Raw genomic sequence first — 18,798 nt, 5'->3', positions numbered from 1 at the left:
CATTGTCGACCACCCATTGCCACTACCCACCATCCACCATTGCCGCCACGCCACTACCACACACCGCCACCAACCATCGCCACCCGCCACCACCTGCCACCACCGCGACCGCCACCCACCGCCACGCCACTCACTACCGCCACCCACCACCTGTCACACCACTCACTACCGCCACCCACAACCGTTTTTATTCCTCTATCTTTTCCTGCCTACCAAACAATACAAAGTAATGATTCATTTAATTCCTACGTGGTAATCAAAACAAGACCGTGGAATGGTAATGGTCCATTTCATTCTTTTGTCAATTCCATTACCTCGTATATTCTATTCTCGTATGTTAACATATTTCGTGTCATGTAGTGTCAAACTAATTTAACATCGTCTTGTGTTCGGGTCATTTTCGTGTTGACATATTTCATGTTTCTTTGTGAATATGAGTGATAACTAATGATTACGTAACAATTTAAATAATCTAATTATTTTTACTCAAGCGAAACTTTCTTTTAATTAGTGTGGTTCCGTTAATCAATTATTTTTAATCAAGGGAAACATTTTTTCAATTATTGTGGTTTAATTAATTGTTATTGTTTCTTAGGTCAGGGGGTGTGGCTTAACGTCACCCCGCTACCTCACCTTTTTTAGCGCCCCTAGGCACCATTCATCATACCGCGGCGGGGGGGGGGGGGGGGGGGGGCTATGGCCCTTCCGCCAACGCGCTAACGAGCAGAATTGAGGGGATTAAGGTGAGTTTGGTCAATATGACCGTTGATGAACGGTAACTTTAAAAAAAGTTAATTTTAAAATTTATAATTTACCTATAAGTACCTTACCTTTTTCTATAATTTTCATCCTTTCTTCCTCTACTTTTCATACCAAATCTCTACATTTTTTTTCATAATCACACAATGTTTTCCAACAACCAAAATGTGCGGGGTCCGAACCATCCATTTTGGCAAAGTGCACCAAACAATCCCAACAACAAGCAAGAAGACCATTATCGAAGAGACCTGCGGACGAGTGAGTTTGGATATTATCCGATGCCACCTAGCACCGCAACTTCTCCTCATCCGACCACTCCACCGATTCCCAATTTTTACGGGTATTATTCCCAACCTCCATTTTCCCCCAAAACATAACCCAAACCCAAAACATCTAGCAGAGGAGGACCGAGTCATTTTGGGGGCTCGTAAGGCACAAATTCGAGCGAAATATATGTAGTTTTTATTTTCTAGTACTTTATTTTTTAACTTTGCATTTTTTAAGACTTTGTAATGTTTTATTTTATTTTAATGAAATTGTGTTTTTTTTTTATATTTTCTAGTTATTATATTTTGGCATATAAATTAAAAAAAATATAATATATAAATAAAAATAATAATTAGGTAATGATGATGGAGGCTTTAAACCATTGCATGTAAGTTAAAAGAAGGAGCTTTAAAGCCCCCTGTGTGGCTTGGCGGTGAGATAGCGTGATAAAGCCTCTAGAGGCTTTATACCACACCATGTAGCCTTAGTGTAGTTTAATCAATTGTTTTTGTGTCTTTATAAATATTTCATATCTAGTTACGAACTTGAGTTTATATATTTAACTAGTTACAAACTTTGAAATTATATATTTAGGAGAAAGAATGAAAATACAGAGAATAAGTATAATAAGTAGTTAACTAATAAAATAAATACTTTGGAAGAAAAGAGTTTAATAAAATTATAAAATTGTTCAAAAGAAACTTTAATCTTACTTTATTTAAGGTAATAATTAGAAGAATTAAAAACTATAATTTTTAACTTTAGATATTATCATATTTCATATCTAAAATCCAAATATAAACTTTTCTAAAAATCCTTAACAAATTGAACGCGGTCAATTAACCCATATAGTAAACAGTAGGCCTGTAAACGAACCGAACGTTCATGAACTGTTCGTGAACTTGTTCGGCGGGAAGTTCGTTTATGTTCGTTTATTTAATAAACGAACGAACATGAACAAAAAATTCTGTTTGTTTAATTAAATGAACGAACATGAACACACCTTATGTTCGTTCATTTATGTTCGTGAACGTTCGTTTATGTTCATTCATTTATGTTCGTTTATTTACGTTCGTTTATGTTTGTTTACATTTCAATAAATACATAAATGGTTATGTTTATATAAATATTGGGTTTTTTAACTACTTATATAAATATAACTAATTAGTAATTAAGTTTTCTAGTAATTTTAAAGAAATTTTAAAAAATTTCTTAGATCGTAACTGATCACTTACTTAATATTTATATAAAAAAACTACTTAAATTTAGTATCATGAACCCTAATTTAGATGTGTTTTCGGATGAACTATAATACATTAGACTTGTCTGTTTGTGTTCACTAATATTAAATCGTGTTTGTTTATATTTATTCAATTACGTTCATTTGTGTTCGTTTATGTTTGTTTAATCATGTTAATTTATGTTTGTTTATGTTTATTCAAATATATCCAGTTAATTTTTTATTTGTTTATGTTCGTTTGTGTCCGTTTATGTTCGTGAACTGTTCGTTTAGGCATTAAACGAACGAACATAAACGAACTTGAACATGACGGTTTTCTTAACGAACGAACACGAACAAAAAAATGTGTTCGATTATATGTTCGAGTTCGTGTTCATGTTCGGTTAAAGTTAAATGAACGAACACAAACATGCCTATGTTCGTGTTCGTTCGGTTCATTTACAGGCCTAGTAAACAGATTGTGTTTGAGTTAGCATGTTTAATAAAATGGGTATAATTGCCAATAGAAACTGTAAGGGGAGTGGGGTGATATCACTTGCAAAAATTCCATCACTCACAAACATCCAATCAAGTTCCGCCATGTCATCAACCATTATTCCATCACTCACAACCATTTTTTAGTGACAGTGGTCATCACTAGTGATGGAATTCCATCACTCACTACTTTTTTAATTTCTTTTTTTTAAAAAAATTAACAATTTATCCATCACTCACAATTTTTTTTTTTAAATTAAATTAACAACAAATCAGCCATGGCTTCGGCTGTGTTGTTTCTATGACCAAAGCAAATTAAATTAAAGTTTGAAATATGTTGTGTAAATATAAGTCAAGTCCAGGGACCACTCATGTTAAAACATCCAAACTTTTAAAACAACACCCCATCTCCACTTCGTCTTCTCAACCGGTTTTACCGGCGAAGCCAACAAATTTTTATATTCTTTTGGGGTCACAACGTACAAGTATTAATACACAACGTACAAGTCATACACATACAATCAAACTTTTACAACGTGTGAAGTTTTCCACGCGTTTTAAGTTTCACGTGTGGAAAACTGTGGTGGCGGCGGTGTTCCCATGTTCATCACGAGTGATGGAGGTGCCATCACGGACCAACCCCAATCCCCTAATAACGCTTTTCGGATCCGTTTCAGTTTGTGATTTGAGTTTAAAACTTCTTCAAATGCAGGTCAATTAGGAGTAAAATTCGATGTTAAAACAAGAAGGTTAAATTATGAGTAAACTGCTAAAATCATCCCTGAGGTTTGACTCAAATTGCTAGATCAGTCCAAAATCAACTTTTTTTTTGCTAAAACAGTCCCTGAGCCTAGTTTCTGTTGCATTTCAGTCCAATAAATTAACACCGTTAGAACCTCCGTTAATGAATGGGTAAAACTGCTAAATTCGTCCCTGAGGTTTGATTCAAGTTGCTAGATCAGTCCAAAATCAAGTTTTTTGAATTTGTTAATTATAAACTTATTTAGGTATATAATTTTTCTAGACTTGCATTAATTTTTTGAATTTGTTAATTATAAACTTATGTAGATTATAAACTTATTTAGGTATATAATTTTTCTAGACTTGCATTAATTTTTTGAATTTGTTAATTATAAACTTATGTAGATTATAAACTTATTTAGGTATATAAATCATTAATATCACAAGATTATAAACTTATTTAAGGCGAGTCCAGTTATATTTATGTTCGTTGAATAAATCATTAATATCACAAGAGAAAAAATATGGTAAATGACAGGTTCTTAATGCATCAATACTTGTACCAAATGCATTATATATTTTCTTAAATGTCTTAAAATTTAAGATAAATTACAAGTCTACCCTAAATATATAATTTAAATTTGTGTTTAGTTATAAAAATATAAACAGAATGTAGCTCTTTTGGAGAGCACAATTTTATTTGACTTGTCTTAAACACTAGTTTGACCCGAACCCGTTTTGACTCAAACCAAAATAATCCTTTTTATGAGACTTGTTCTGGCACGACATGTTGTCCGACCTCACCTGAGTGATAAGTATTATTAAATAAGAAACCACTTAATTAAGTAGAAAAAATGAATACAAGAACTTTATAATACAAATATTAAATTAAAATAATTGATAAATATTAAACATTAAATATTACGATTTAAATAAAAACAAATAAAAATTATGTTAATTTCTTAATATTTAAATTTACATATAATGTTTGTATTTTTCATAACTAAATATTGTTTAAATTAACTGTTGTCTTATTTAAATCCTTAAATAAATACTAAATATTTACATGGTAACAACAACAACAACAACAACAAAATAAAATCAGTATTTAAGGCTGGGCCGGTTAAATTACGCTCTTCAAAAAAGCTACATTTATATTTTTAAAACTAATTTTATTTAAATTAAATTAAGTATTATCTTATTTAAATACTTAAGTATATAACTAGTAAACATTTAATAATAATAATAATAATAATAATAATCAAAATAACTAACAAATAATTTTTCAAAATAACTAACAAAAGGATTTTTTTCTCTTGTGATATTAATGATTTATATACCTAAATAAGTTTATAATCTAAATAAGTTTATAATTAACAAATTTAAAAAATTAATGCAAGTCTAGAAAAATTATATACCTAAATAAGTTTATAATCTAAATAAGTTTATAATTAACAAATTCAAAAAATTAATGCAAGTCTAGAAAAATTAAATACCTAAATAAGTTTATAATTAACAAATTCAAAAAACTTGATTTTGGACTGATCTAGCAACTCGAATCAAACGTCAGGGACGAATTTAGCAGTTTTACCCATTCATTAACGAAGGTTCTAACGGTGTTAATTTATTGGACTGAAATAGCACAGAAACTAGGCTCAGGGACTGTTTTAGCAAAAAAAGTTGATTTTGGACTGATCTAGCAATTTGAGTCAAATCACAGGAACGATTTTAGCAGTTTACTCTTAAATTATAGACAGAGGGCTATTTATGTAAAGTTTACAAATTAAAATGGCTCAAAATGTTAGTTCCCCTTTCTACCGATACAAAACAATTAATCAAATACCCAATCGCAAAAGTAAAAGATGACCACTTCACACCGTCTAATCGCCTTCACCACGCCGGAAAACTACGCTGCCCGTCTCACCCCCCTAATCCACCACAAGGGCTGGACACCACTCTGGTGCCCCACCGTAACCGTCGAACCCACCACCCACACCAAATCCGCTCTCCTCCATTACATCTCCCCACCAAACCCCCAAATCAACCTCTTCTCCGCCCTCGCCTTCACTTCACGCTCCGGCATCTCCGCTTTTTCCGACGCCTTATCAGACCTCCGATCGCCGCCGTTACTCCCCTCCGGCGACCAGTTCATAATATGCGCTCTTGGAAAGGATACTGAGCTTGTTGATAACTCGTTCGTTGGTAGAATTTGTAACAACAATGAAAGAATCAAGGAACGTATATTTTATTATTATTATTATTATCATTATTATTCTTAGGGTTTATTAGTACGATCTGGTTAGTAATTGGTTCATTAGTATTGAGTTCACGGGCCTAGTTAGGTATGAGGACGAGTATTTAGTATCCGGTACTGGTACCGCTATTTTCAGGATTGGTACTTTTGTTTCGGTACCGGTATGGTATATTTGGTCGATTTACGTTCTAATACCGTACCGTACTGGTCACTTTCAGTACGATTACGGGTACCCACTTTTTATGTTTTTTTGGAATTGATACTTTCGGTTTTGGTTTTGTAGCAATACCGAGTTCATCCCTAGTTAGGTGTATAGGGTTTCCTTTTATCTTTGTATATAGTAAGATTATTTAATGGAAATCAATTCAGTCTTTCATAATCTTACAGGTTTTGAGCCCTAGAATTTCAACGCCGGCGGGATTGGTGGAGGAGTTAGGGCTTGGAGGCGGGCGGAGAGTGTTGTGTCCGGTGCCGGTGGTGGTGGAGTTGGAAGAGCCGCCGGTGGTTCCGAATTTCATACAGGATTTGAGTTCAAACGGATGGGTGGCGATGAGGGTGGACGCGTATGAAACGCAGTGGATGGGGGTGGAGTGTGCGAAGGCGATGGTACAGAGAGACAATGGTGGTGTGGTGGATGCGGTGGTGTTTACGAGTACGGGTGAAGTGGAAGGGATGTTGAAGAGTTTGAGGGCGATGGGGGTCTATTGGGGGAAGGTGGTGGAGCGGAATCCGGGGGTGGTTGTGGCGGCGCATGGGCCGGTTACTGCGGCCGGAGTGGAGAGGCTTGGGGTGAGGGTGGATGTGGTGAGTAGGAAGTTTGGGAGTTTTGAAGGTGTTGTAGATGCTCTTGATGAGTTTTGGAATGATTAAGATGACTCTTAGTGGAATGGTTACTAGTTTAGCAAAGGGGTTATTGTATTCATTTGTTGTACATGATGCTTTTGTAGTTCTACAATTTTCACTTTGAAGACTAATTTTATGCTTATTTTATCTAGATTCATATCATAAAAACCAACATACTTTCATATTATTCATGAAAAATTGCTCAACTTTTGTTATAGTAGGGTGGAATGGACGCAAGCGGTTTAGCACCGCAACCCAGGGCCGGCTCTAAGAATTCCTGTACACTATTCGAGCTCGAGAAAACATGCCCTCGAGCCTTAATGAAATAAATAATTTAAACTAGTTTTCATACAACCGTGAACCGTTGACAAAAATATAACATTCGATAAACAATGCAGTTAACAAAATACTCTCCTGTTATACGATGTTTCAATATCCATAGGGCACTAGTTGCCGCCCAACATGGACTAATTGTTTTTTATTAGTTTTTAAAATCATCTGGGTATTGGGCTTACTAATCTAATCCCAATGGGCTAACTAATCTAAACTATATGTTTTTTTTTGTAAGTGGGCCTATGTCATGTTAGTATTTGTTTGGCTATACCCTATTAATTTTTTTACATATATAACATCGTGATTTTAAAAAAAAAATATGTGCCCTATAAAATCATGGGCCCTGGCCGGTGGTCTTCCCCGCCCACCTTCAGGGCCGACCTTGCCTCAACCGATGCTGGTTTCCATATGGGTTATATAACTTTTTTTATAACAAAGTTGACGAGCATTCTAGACAACGTTTTTCATACTTTTTTAGTGTAAAAAGTGATTGGATATTATTTTAAAATATTTTCTTTACAAGTAATGTGTTCTAGACAAGTATAAGAATTTTTACATAACAAAATTAATTTGATTGGTTTTTTTCGTATTTTTCCAACTATGTGTAAAGAATTTTATATGTTAAGAATGTTAGAAGACTTATTTTAAGAATAATAAGAAAGTATGTCGGATTTTTAAGATATATACTGTTATATAACTTAAAGTTTGCCAAACAAGGGAAAAGATCAAATAGGAAGTTTATTTTGGCTAGGAAGGATAGGAAGCAATAGGATTATGACATGTGGCACAATTAAAAAGTAAAGAAAGGGGCAATTTCGTCAATTGTCAATCTTCTAGATCTAAAACTCATCTTCTCTAAAAACCTCAACTTCCCTGAAACCCATCTTCCCTGAACACCATTCATCTAATATATGCCACCACCATTCCACCGCCCACAGCCCCCAGTCCACCGTCGTCACCCTTCCTCACCACGGCCCCACCACCACCATCTTCCTTTTTTCTTCAATATTCTCCTTTATGCAATAATCGTTACAGATTTGATACGCATTCGAATATAATATCGGTTTCGATCTCCGATCCCGACGAGTTAACTCAGCTGGAACAACTGAGTTACGATCTCAGAAAGTCGAAGTCGCCGCTGCCGCCGTCGGAGCCAATGCCGGAAGTTTCAGTGAGAAGGACGATATTGCGTTTTACATTTTTTAGAAGTAAATGGTTTGTTTCTTACATGGTACTCATATATTTTTTTTAATAAATGAATTACGTTCAGTAACAAAAGCTAAGAATTTGCAGAAGCATGTGATGATGCATTATCATTAGTATTGTAGCATTATTGTTTTTGGTCAAACTCACAGAAGATATTAGAGGGTTTGTTGGAATGTGCACATGTCTTACCCTGGTTGAATCAAAGGGTGCGGCAGTTTTGAGGAGAAGTAAATTGCGTTTTATGTTAGGAGGAGCAAATTGCGTTTTAAGCTTTTTAGTTGAAAATTGCGTTTTACGTTTTTTAATTACGAGTATACACTGTTTCTAGTGGTTTAATGTAGTATTGAGAAGATTAAATGTTCCCAGTTCATTGGTTTAGTCCATTACGTTTTAGTTAAAACACATTTTATGTGTTTTTAGTCCATTGCGTTTTAAAAAAAAACACTTTCTTTTGTGTTTTTATCTATTGCGTTTTAGGAAAACACATTTTTGAAGTGTTTTTAGTCCATTGCGTTTTAGGTAAAACACATTTTTATGTGTTTTCAGTCCATTGCATTTTAGAAAAAACACTTTCTTTTGTGTTTTTAGGCCATTGCGTTTTACAAATAAGTCATTTCTTTGTGTTTTTGGTGCATTGCGTTTTAGGTAAAACACATTTTTATGTGTTTTCTGGCCATTGCGTTTTACAAATAAGACATTTCTGTGTGTATTCTGGCCATTGCGTTTTACAAATAAGTCATTTCTTTGTGTTTTTGGTGCATTGCGTTTTAGAAAAATGTCATTTTTTAGGTTTTTTTTTTCATTGCGTTTTACGTAACTAGTGGTTTTCTATTGCGTTTTACGCAACTGGGTTTTAAATTTTTTTTTTTTTAAAATATAGCAATAGTATACTCGTTTTAAAGATAAAAAAACGCTCGTTTTTTTGGTGCAATTTTTATAGAAAAATAATGTCGTATGAAAGAGTTATTAACGTTTAAAAAATGGGGGGGAATTGGAGGAGAGATAAACTATTGGCTTGGATTGACTAGAATACCCTTGAACAAACTCACGCGCCTCTTTTATTCCTTTCAATTTCCCTGATTTAATCTTAGCCATTGATTAACTTAATGGATGGTCAAGATCACTTCCTATCCTTCCTAGCCAAATAAACTTCCTATTGTATCTCCACTTAATTTATATAATAGTCAACAAAAATTATATTAAACTAACAAGTCAAACTTTAGTCACTTTTATTTTATACCCTAAATTATTTTGATAATTATATTTATTATATTAGTATATTAATTATTTATACGTTATTAAAAGGTGTTTATAATTAACAATATTGTCAAAACCTATAACTCCAGCATGCCATGCCAACTTTATAAACTACTCCTACATGTGATGTACGGTGTACCTTTATGGGGTTTATAAATATTATAGTATTAATTAATAATTAATGTTTAGAATAAAGTAATATATATTAAAAAATAAAACGTGTTGAATAAATTAAAAGAGCAGGAAAGTGATATTTATAATACACCAAACTAAGGGGTTGTTTGTTTACTTTAATGGAACATTTTACTGGTTCAACACTTAATGGTTCAGACTGTTTGTTTCACGAGCAGATGTCTGAATGATTCAGACATTTGCCTCTGAATGGTTAAGCATTATATAGAGTCTGAATGGTTACGACCTCTAATCTGAATTGGTCAGACATTTGCCTCTGAACGGTTAAGCATTATACAGGCTCTTAATGGTTCAGACCACACTGGTTTAGCACTTAATGGTTCAGACCTCTTACTATATCAGCACTTAATCATTCAGAAGTTGCCAAACAGCCCATACCCCTAAAATAACAGACTAGCAAATAATTTAACACTTTCTTACACTCAAATCACAACTTTATTAAGGATCATCTACAAAACACTGAATCATCCGGATAACAAAAATAAATAACAGTTGTACAAATCTCATAGCCTTGAGCCAATCTACTAATATGATCAAGATAACTACACAAAGAGATTAAGTAAACAAATTTGACCCATATCTTCATCTAAGGCTGTTTTAATGTAGCAGTGTATTCTCACAAATCTTTGAATCTATAACTTATGTACCCGATCACACGTCAGATGGCGCGGTCCGGACCACCAGAGGCGTAGTCACACGCGACTTCCCGTTCTTCCATTGTAGGTAACCGAAAACATAACCTTGAGATGGCGCAGAGGATCTAAAAGTGGCGGTAAAGTTCATTTTCTGGCCGTACGTGTCGAAAACTAGTCGTTGTGGGACTACATCGACTTCAACTCCGCGTGGTGGAGACACCACGGCTCGATAAATGGTTCTTTTTTGCGGCTTCCCGACGCAAGTCAAAGTTCTAGTGACCGAAAAGTTTGACTTGAGATCGGGTACAACGATGGAAGGATAGTTAAGGGCGGAGGGCGTTGAGAACGACGTTTGGGTTTCGCAAGTGCTGCTGTCTCGGGTGATGAGGTGAAGTAACTTGTCGTCGTAGCCGATTGAGCAAAGAAAGGCTTTGTAGTTCGCTGGTGTCGTGTCATAGACTAGACCTGGGTCAAGTGCTGCTGTTGGGTCAACGAACCCAGAACCGTAGTCAAAGGGATTTCCCCGTCGTCCTTCTGGGTCAACCCGCATTGGCTTTCCACTCTTGTCGAAAATCGAAGCTGTTATAGATTATTACGCGTATTATATTCTGTAAGTGATAAGTTAAAGGTGATAAAATAAATGTTTACCTGTGGTCATGATAGCAGATTTAACTGCAGAAGGAGACCATGAGGGATTAACTGCTTTTATTAATGCTACGATTCCGGTTACATGAGGGCATGCCATGGAGGTTCCTGACATAATGTTGTACTTCATTTTTTGCCCGATCGCCGGGGACCATGCCGCCAGGATGTTCAATCCGGGAGCTGCAACGTCCGGCTACAATTGAAGTTGAACCACTTAGATCGGTTTTTTTTTCAAACAGTCAACAACCGTCGGCTCACAGACCACTTTCGTACCGGGTCAAGCATAAACCGACTGAACCACCCAAACATAGCAAGTCAGCTGGTTCTGCCAGTTTCAGATTTTTACGGTTGGTTCATGGTTCAGTTTTCGTGGTTTAACAATTTGGCCGATGGTTTGGAACTTGAAACTGGCCGGGCACATCGAACCGACCGTTTAACTTTATTTTTTTAATTATTGTTTGTATTATATTCATTTAACTATCTTTATCATTTAAATCTTTACATGTAAATACAAACTAACTATTTTGAAAAAGAAAATAATATGTTGAAACTGTGAAAACCGAACCGTTAAAACTGGCTGGTTTGGTTTGTTGTTTCTCAAACTGTCGGCCTAGAATGTTCGTCAAAACTAGTCGAAACTGAATAAAGTTTCATGCAACAATTAAGCATATATACCTTTAGGATTTCCGGGGTTAATCCATTGGGACCTTTTGATGAGAAGGATGCAACACGAGGTGCGTGTTGAGATCCTATAACAGCCTCCGATGAGTGAATCTGCGACGTTGGCTTCCTGCATTTTACAAGAATGATGGTTACATTTCAGTAAAAAAGTCAACTACGATTGTCCGAAAGTCAAGCACTCAAAGTATTAAAGGCACAAACCGTGTGCTGTTAATGTACGATAAAATCCGTTTTCCTACTTTTCTCCCGACGATAGCAGCCGGGATCACAAATGGGATTGCAACATCAACATCTTCATCTACAAGAATCATCCCGACTCCACCAGCTGCTTTGACTATTTGACTTTTAGCCACCTTTGACTCTGATGAACGCTCTGCGTGTCTGCATAACAACACCTTCCCTCGTGTCTTGGTGTAGTTTAACGAGCTTTCTAAGCAGTAACTGCACCGAGAACATAAAGATTTTAACACTTCACTTTACGCGTTATAATCGTCTACTTTGTAACAACCGACAAAAGTACCTGTTGCTTCACCTGGATTGATAGGGAGTGAAGTAACCCCCGTTTGCTATTGAAGCCGAAATTATTCTTGCAGGAGCTGTCATGTTGAGTACACTTAGACTTTCACCCTGCGAGCATCAAAACGACCCATTAACCGTATACGCGTCATGTTATATGGGGTGCTAAAGACGCGATAGTGCGATACCTTCAAGTTAACGCCATTTCCCATTTGAATATTAGCTATAAACTCTCGGTCAATGGAGGTGGCTGCAACCGTGATGATCCATGGAGCGAGATTAGTGGCAGACCCCGTGGTCCCTTGGTTACCAACCGAAGAAACAACCGTTATCCCACGGCTAACCGCATGAAACGAGCCGATCGAAATCGAGTCACTAAAGTAATCTCCTTGAGGGGCATCAGGGCCGAGAGATAACGACACAATGTGCACCCCATCTCTGACGGCATCATCAAATGCAGCTAATATGTCAGCATCGTAACAGCCTGAATCCCAACACGTCTTGTAGACCGCAACCCTAGCCATCGGTGCACCACCTCTCGCACCTCCCTGAGCCAGACCCTTGTAGTTCATGTCCATCACGTACCGCCCTGCAGCCGTGGAGGCCGTGTGGGTCCCATGCCCGTTACTATCTCTTGCTGATCGATAAGAGCGTTTGTTTTTTGGATCATCGATATATTCAAGCTTATCTTGTTTTTCGGCTTCGTATCCGCTCAGATAGTATCTAGCACCTATCAGTTTCCTATGTAAAACACAAAATTTAGATTAGATCCGAACCCAATCATGAACTAACATCAGTGTATCATCGGTCTATAAAAAATAAGAAAATAAAACAAATCTGAAAAACCAATCATGGAGGCAATAATAGCTGAATAATAATTGAAGACCTGTTACAATGTGTAATATTGAATGCTTCCCCTGATTGGCATTTTCCTTTCCAGCCAGCTGGCACAGGGGGCATGTCGGTATCGCTAAAACTTGCGGATTCTGGCCAAATTCCTGTTAATTACCCACATTTTCGTTTAAAAAAAAAAACAAAAAAGAAAACTGCAACTTTAGATTAATAACAGCATGAATCCTACACTGATAATGACATATATAAAGTACCAAAAGTTGTAGTTTTGGCTTGTATAGATCAATATGAGCATACAGAATGCATAATTCAAGAAAGTTGTGGTCATGGAAAGTTTCTAGATAATAAAAAGACAGTCCTGGTTATAATTATGATAAAAAAAATAAAAATTAAAAACCAGAAAGATTATTCAACTTTTTTCCTGAAACAAAGATGATATGAAGATCTGTTTCAATGGTCCTAGAGAGAGAGAGAGCATGTGTTTTGTTTCCATGGATGTAATGTAATATACAAGCAGTACTAGATAATATCATTATCAATTTATATATATATATATTTTTAATTTATAAATTGGGCTTAAAACAAACAATAATGACTGTTTTGGTGACCCAAATGGTTAGGTAACAGTTGAAACAAAAAAAACAAGATTCTCATGTTTAATGTTGTTGTTAGGAATTATGAATATCAAACCTGTATCAATGAAACCAATGATTACATTAACTTGATCCTTTGTTGAAACACCTGGGATCTCCATTGTTTCTTCCCCAACAAGACCAATGAAATCCCATGAATGTGTTGTATGCAAACTTTTTCTTTTGTTCTCAAACACAGACACCACCCCAGGCATCTCTGCAACATCCCATCATCAAATTACCAAAAAATAATTAAAAAATAATAAAAAAATAAAAAATATTTTTTTTTTAATTTTTTTTATAAACTTACTGGATATTTGAAGAGCCTGATCATCTGTTAACCTGGCTGCAAACCCTCTGAACCCATGTTTATAACTATACAAATGAGATGCCTGTGCTCCTTCAATACTGTTTCAAAAGTAGTAAATCTTAAAGAAAGTTAAAAAAGATTCAATTTTTAACAAAACCCAGATGAGAAATCAAATGGGATGTAATGATTAACCTTCCACTATGAACAGAAGCAAGCATTTGATGATTTTTCATCAAGATTTCATCTGGGTCATCACTATCATTACCACCCATATACACCACATAAACCTACACCAACAACAGTTAACACCACCACCATTACCAACAAAAAAACAACAAAAACTGTTCTTTAGCAAGATCCAACAAGACCCAAAAAGATTATACCTTAGCATAAGTGAAGATTGTAGTAACATGTGCCAGCAAAACACATAAGAAAAGACCCAAAAAGATATTGTGAGAAGAACCCATTTCTGCAGGTTAGAAACTGTTCTTCCACCTAAAAAAAAGTTTCGATTTTTTTTTAAAGAAAATGTTATTTAATATTTATTGAATAAAGGGAGAATTTGGGGGCAGTTTGGAAGTGAATAAAGAGGTCTCGCATGAAGAATTAAAAGGAATGGGGAGATGGGTCACAGGGATGCTGTGGCGTATTGTTGTTGGCAGATGGTGTCATGTACATTTAAGAATATGCTCAAAATGTGATTGTGTGTATACTGTATAATAAGGTACAATAGTCAATAGATGAATGATTAGGGTTAAAATTATTGGGAAAAATGTTTCCATAAGTTACCAAACAACCGTTGCTAAAGTAGAATGCAAGTACTCATGGTTTACTTGAAGATTACAAAAAAGTAATCATTTTTATGAGTTAATTATAGCTATTATGATGTTTGTATGTGATAACATATTTTATCACTATAGACATTCTCTACAATACCATGTGAATACTGCGTGTCAGTTAATTGCAAACTCATGCGCGTAGGGGAACACTCACCTAAACCTAGCTTAGCGAAAAATGAATAAGGCATCAGATTTATACTCGCACTAAGATCAATCAACGCATCATTCGCACCTTACTTACCAATTTCACACAGGGTTGTGAAACTTCCAGCATCAGATAACTTTTCAGGTAATTGCCTCTGAAGAACAACAGAGCATTCCTCACTCAACTAAACGTAGTGCTGGAGCCGGAATTGTTTAAATTTAATTTGTTATATATGTATAGAAAGTGTAAAATACAATTAGGATTAACGTACGTTGGGTACGCTGTGAAATTATAACATGCGGATTCTGGGTATACAACATGCGGAAATTTGTCAGAGTTTATGAAGAAATGTCCGAGTTTGTGAAAAAATTAGACGCAAGTTGGAAATTTGTTAGGAAGAATTGTCTGAGTTTGTGAAAAAATTAGACGCATGTTGGAAATTTGTCAGAGTTTATGAAGAAGTGTCCGAGTTTGTGAAACCGCATGTTGAAAGTGTCCGAGTTTGTGAAATCCGCATGTTATATTTCACAGTGTACGCATCGTACGTTAAGGCCAATTGTACGTTAACCAACCCCTATATATATATATATATGTATATAAATATATAGGCCAGTTAACGTACATTGCGGCTTAACGTACGACCAGTACGCGACCAAATTACGCACGTTATTTTGAAAATCACGCACGTTATAAACCTCAAAAAAACTAATCATGCATGTTGGAAACATAAATCACGCACGTTAATCACGCATGCCCTAACTCCCGGTTCAAAAATCGCATCCCCTGTTCTACGAACTGAAACCATTGTTACTGCCCTCTGACTCCAATCGAATCAAAGTTTGGTCATGTTCCTGCATCCTCTATTACGGTCTGAATCAAAGGTTGGTCATGTCCCTTCATCCTTTGTTCTACGATTTGATTCCGAGGGTCGACATTTTGATGAAACTTTTCAAAATCAACGATAAATTTGAACCCAATTCGATAAAATTGACTAAACAATGGCAAATTTGAAGTGAAGCGAAAAGAAATTGAAACGAATTGGACGAAATTGACCAAACCCAGGTTAATTGAAAAATAACAACAATCACGCATGTTATATACAATAATCACGCATGTTGTTTTTCTAGGTTTATAACGTGCGTGATTTTCAAAATAATGTGCGTAATTTGGTCGCGTACTGGTCGTACGTTAAGCCGTAATGTATTTTACACTTTCTCTCTCTCTCTCTCTCTCTATATATATATATATATATACCCTACGAAAAGTGTGTTTTTCCTATAAAGTGTAGGAAGCGATCTAGGCCATCAGATGAGTGTGTTTATTGGTTGAGATCATTTTAGTAATATACGTGTCTTTAAAATAGGCTAATTTAATTGATTAGGGGTAAATGTGTCATTTAAGTTGTTTTAAATAAGGAAATAACTACCAATCATAAAATCACCGCAAAAAATGTTGTAATTTGTTTTCTCTCTCTAATCCCTCACATTTGAAAACACCAAATCATACAAAAAATAACCATAAAATCAGATCTAGATGTGTTTTCATAGTAGTGTGTTTTAGCAATAAAACACAATGTGACGAACTAGTGACTGATTGCTAAAACACAACATCAAGAATGCCAACTGATAAAACACAACGTGAACCAGTAACTGATAAAACACAACATCAAGAATGCCAAAATCATATCAACTAGTAACTAGTAAAACACATTGTGATGAAACAGTAACTGGAACCAGTAACTGATAAAACACATTGTGATGAAACCAGTAACTGATAAAACACAACATCAAGAATGCCAAAATCACATCAACTAGTAACTGATAAAACATATTGTGATGAAACAGAAGATAAAATACAAAAGAACATGCATTCATGAATCATAACTGGTATAACACATTGTGATGAAACCGATAATTGATAAAACACAACATCAAGAATGCCAAAAATCATATCAACCAGTAACTAATAAAAGACAACATCAAGAATGCCTAAATCACATCAACCAGTAAATGATAGAACACATTGTGATGAAACAGTAACTGAAACTAGTAACTGATAAAACACATTGTGATGAAACCAGTAACTGATAAAACACAACGTGAACCAGTAAATGATAAAACACAACATCAAGAATGCTAAAAATCATATCAACCAATAATTGATAAAACACATTGTGATGAAACAGTAACTGAAACCAGTAACTGCTAAAACACATTGTGATGAACCCACTAACTGATAAAACACAACGTGAAGAAATTGTTAATGATTTGAACTTCCTAATTTAAAGTAACTGCCCTTTTAAAATCGTAATGATTTGAAATTGTCAAAGAGATACACGTTTCCATAAATATTTGGATAGTTAGTTTAGGATTTATAATATTCCAAAATTAAATTAATAATCAAATTACCATCATGCCTTTTTGAATAAAAAAACTAAAAGCCACATGTCACCTCCCTATTGCTTCCTAGACTTTCTAGGAAACTTAGGCTTTCTAGCCAACTCCCACTATATATATATACACACATAGGGCAGGGATCCTAAGAGAAGTCCACCCTATTTGAGAAACTTGAGAAGCATTTTGGACAACACATTTTCCTTAACTTTTCGTAATATACACATATGTATAGTTTAAAATAGACTATATACATATATGTATATTGTCAAATCTTGAATTATACACATATGTATATAGTCAATTTTAAACTATACATTTGTGCATATTACGAAAAACTTAAGGAAAATGTGTGGTCGAGAATGCTTCTCAAGTTTCTCAATTAGCCTAGTGCTTCTCACACGATCCTAACCCTATATATATATATATATATATATATATATATATATATATATATATATATAGTGTCGGGATCAGGAGAAAACACTCAAAAGTGTGAGAACGCATCCTGGCCTAACACGTGGCGCGGGATATGATTAGGGGGTGAGGGTTTTTTTTGTCTTTTCAATCTTCTTTTATTTTCCCAACGCGCTATAACATTTTCTAGCGTCTAAGATTATTTTGGCGTTAATTGTATTCATTAAACTTTTTGGCGTTGAATTAATTGTTTTTGTGTCACATAGATAATTTTTTTGCGTTATAGCGTTTTCTGGTCAATTTTTTTTGGCGTTTTATGGCGTTGTATAATAATTCACTACGAGTCATTAATATTTTCATAAGATTACAATAAGACCAAATGTTTTTTATGGCGTTTAGTCAATTTTTCTGGCGTTTAATACATTGACAAGGTGCTTTGCCAGCACCCGTTCTCACAGTTTTCATACTACTAGCGTTTTGGTGTTTGTAGTTTTTGGCGTTTTATATAATAATGTATTTTATTTGTAGAGAATTAGATAATAAAACAACAGATAATTTGATAACAAAACAACATAAAGTGAAAAAGAAAAAAAATTAGAAATGGTAATCTAATTTCTCATCCGAATCTTCACTATCATCAGTCTCTTCTTCTTGAATTTGTTTTGGCGTTTTGAACCTTTGAATACCTTAGCTAGATGCCAACTTTGCTACATAAACCCCGTTTTTTTAGACGAAGCTTCTTAGTGGTATCCTGTTTTTTGGTGTGATATTCTTGTTTGGTGGCATGTCATTGAAGATCAACTCTTGCTTGATGTTATTTATAATAATGGAGTCCAAAATAGCATTTTACACTTGTGTTGATCCCTTTATGCCATGCCTATATTCATCAAGAACAAAGCTCACATGATGACATATCACTGTCATCAGTCTCTTTTTCTTGAATATTTGTCCATCTCATTCAGCAAAAGATTATAGAGATAACCCCTTTAGAGAAGAATCCTTTCAGTGAACGCTTTGCCATCTGTGGTTATTTTAACTAACCTTTTTTGGCGTTTTAAAGTGAGTGGTTTCTAGAGAACATGGCGTTTGTTTTTCTGGGTGTGATCAATTCATTGTGTGTAGACCCCTCTCTTATAGGAGTTTTTAGGCGCGTAGTTTAGGCGGGAT

General features: G+C 35.0%; 2 protein-coding genes across 2 annotated transcripts; one reads left to right on the top strand and one right to left on the bottom strand.

Annotated features, from left to right (window-relative positions):
- The first annotated feature begins 5,279 nt into the window (after window positions 1-5,279).
- On the top strand, window positions 5,280-6,735 carry LOC110912184. The gene is made up of 2 exons (XM_022156854.2): window positions 5,280-5,715; window positions 6,123-6,735. The coding sequence occupies exons 1-2, from the start codon at window positions 5,344-5,346 to the stop codon at window positions 6,603-6,605; spliced, it is 855 nt and encodes a 284-aa protein (XP_022012546.1). The 5' UTR covers window positions 5,280-5,343; the 3' UTR covers window positions 6,606-6,735.
- Window positions 6,736-9,982: 3,247 nt separating this feature from the next.
- LOC110912182 (subtilisin-like serine-protease S) lies at window positions 9,983-14,455 on the bottom strand. The gene is made up of 11 exons (XM_022156853.2): window positions 14,221-14,455; window positions 14,030-14,124; window positions 13,838-13,935; window positions 13,586-13,744; window positions 12,930-13,041; window positions 12,232-12,784; window positions 12,060-12,154; window positions 11,729-11,968; window positions 11,522-11,636; window positions 10,850-11,039; window positions 9,983-10,780 (listed from the first exon to the last, which is right to left on the bottom strand). Exons 1-11 carry the CDS (start codon window positions 14,302-14,304, stop codon window positions 10,218-10,220), a joined length of 2,304 nt encoding a protein of 767 aa, XP_022012545.1. The 5' UTR covers window positions 14,305-14,455; the 3' UTR covers window positions 9,983-10,217.
- Window positions 14,456-18,798: the final 4,343 nt, after the last annotated feature.

Source organism: Helianthus annuus, chromosome 15 (assembly GCF_002127325.2).
Source record: "Helianthus annuus cultivar XRQ/B chromosome 15, HanXRQr2.0-SUNRISE, whole genome shotgun sequence".
In the NCBI taxonomy this organism is placed as follows: Eukaryota; Viridiplantae; Streptophyta; class Magnoliopsida; order Asterales; family Asteraceae; genus Helianthus; species Helianthus annuus.
Note: the sequence above shows the minus strand (reverse complement) of the source record. Positions and strands in the feature narration are given on the sequence as shown.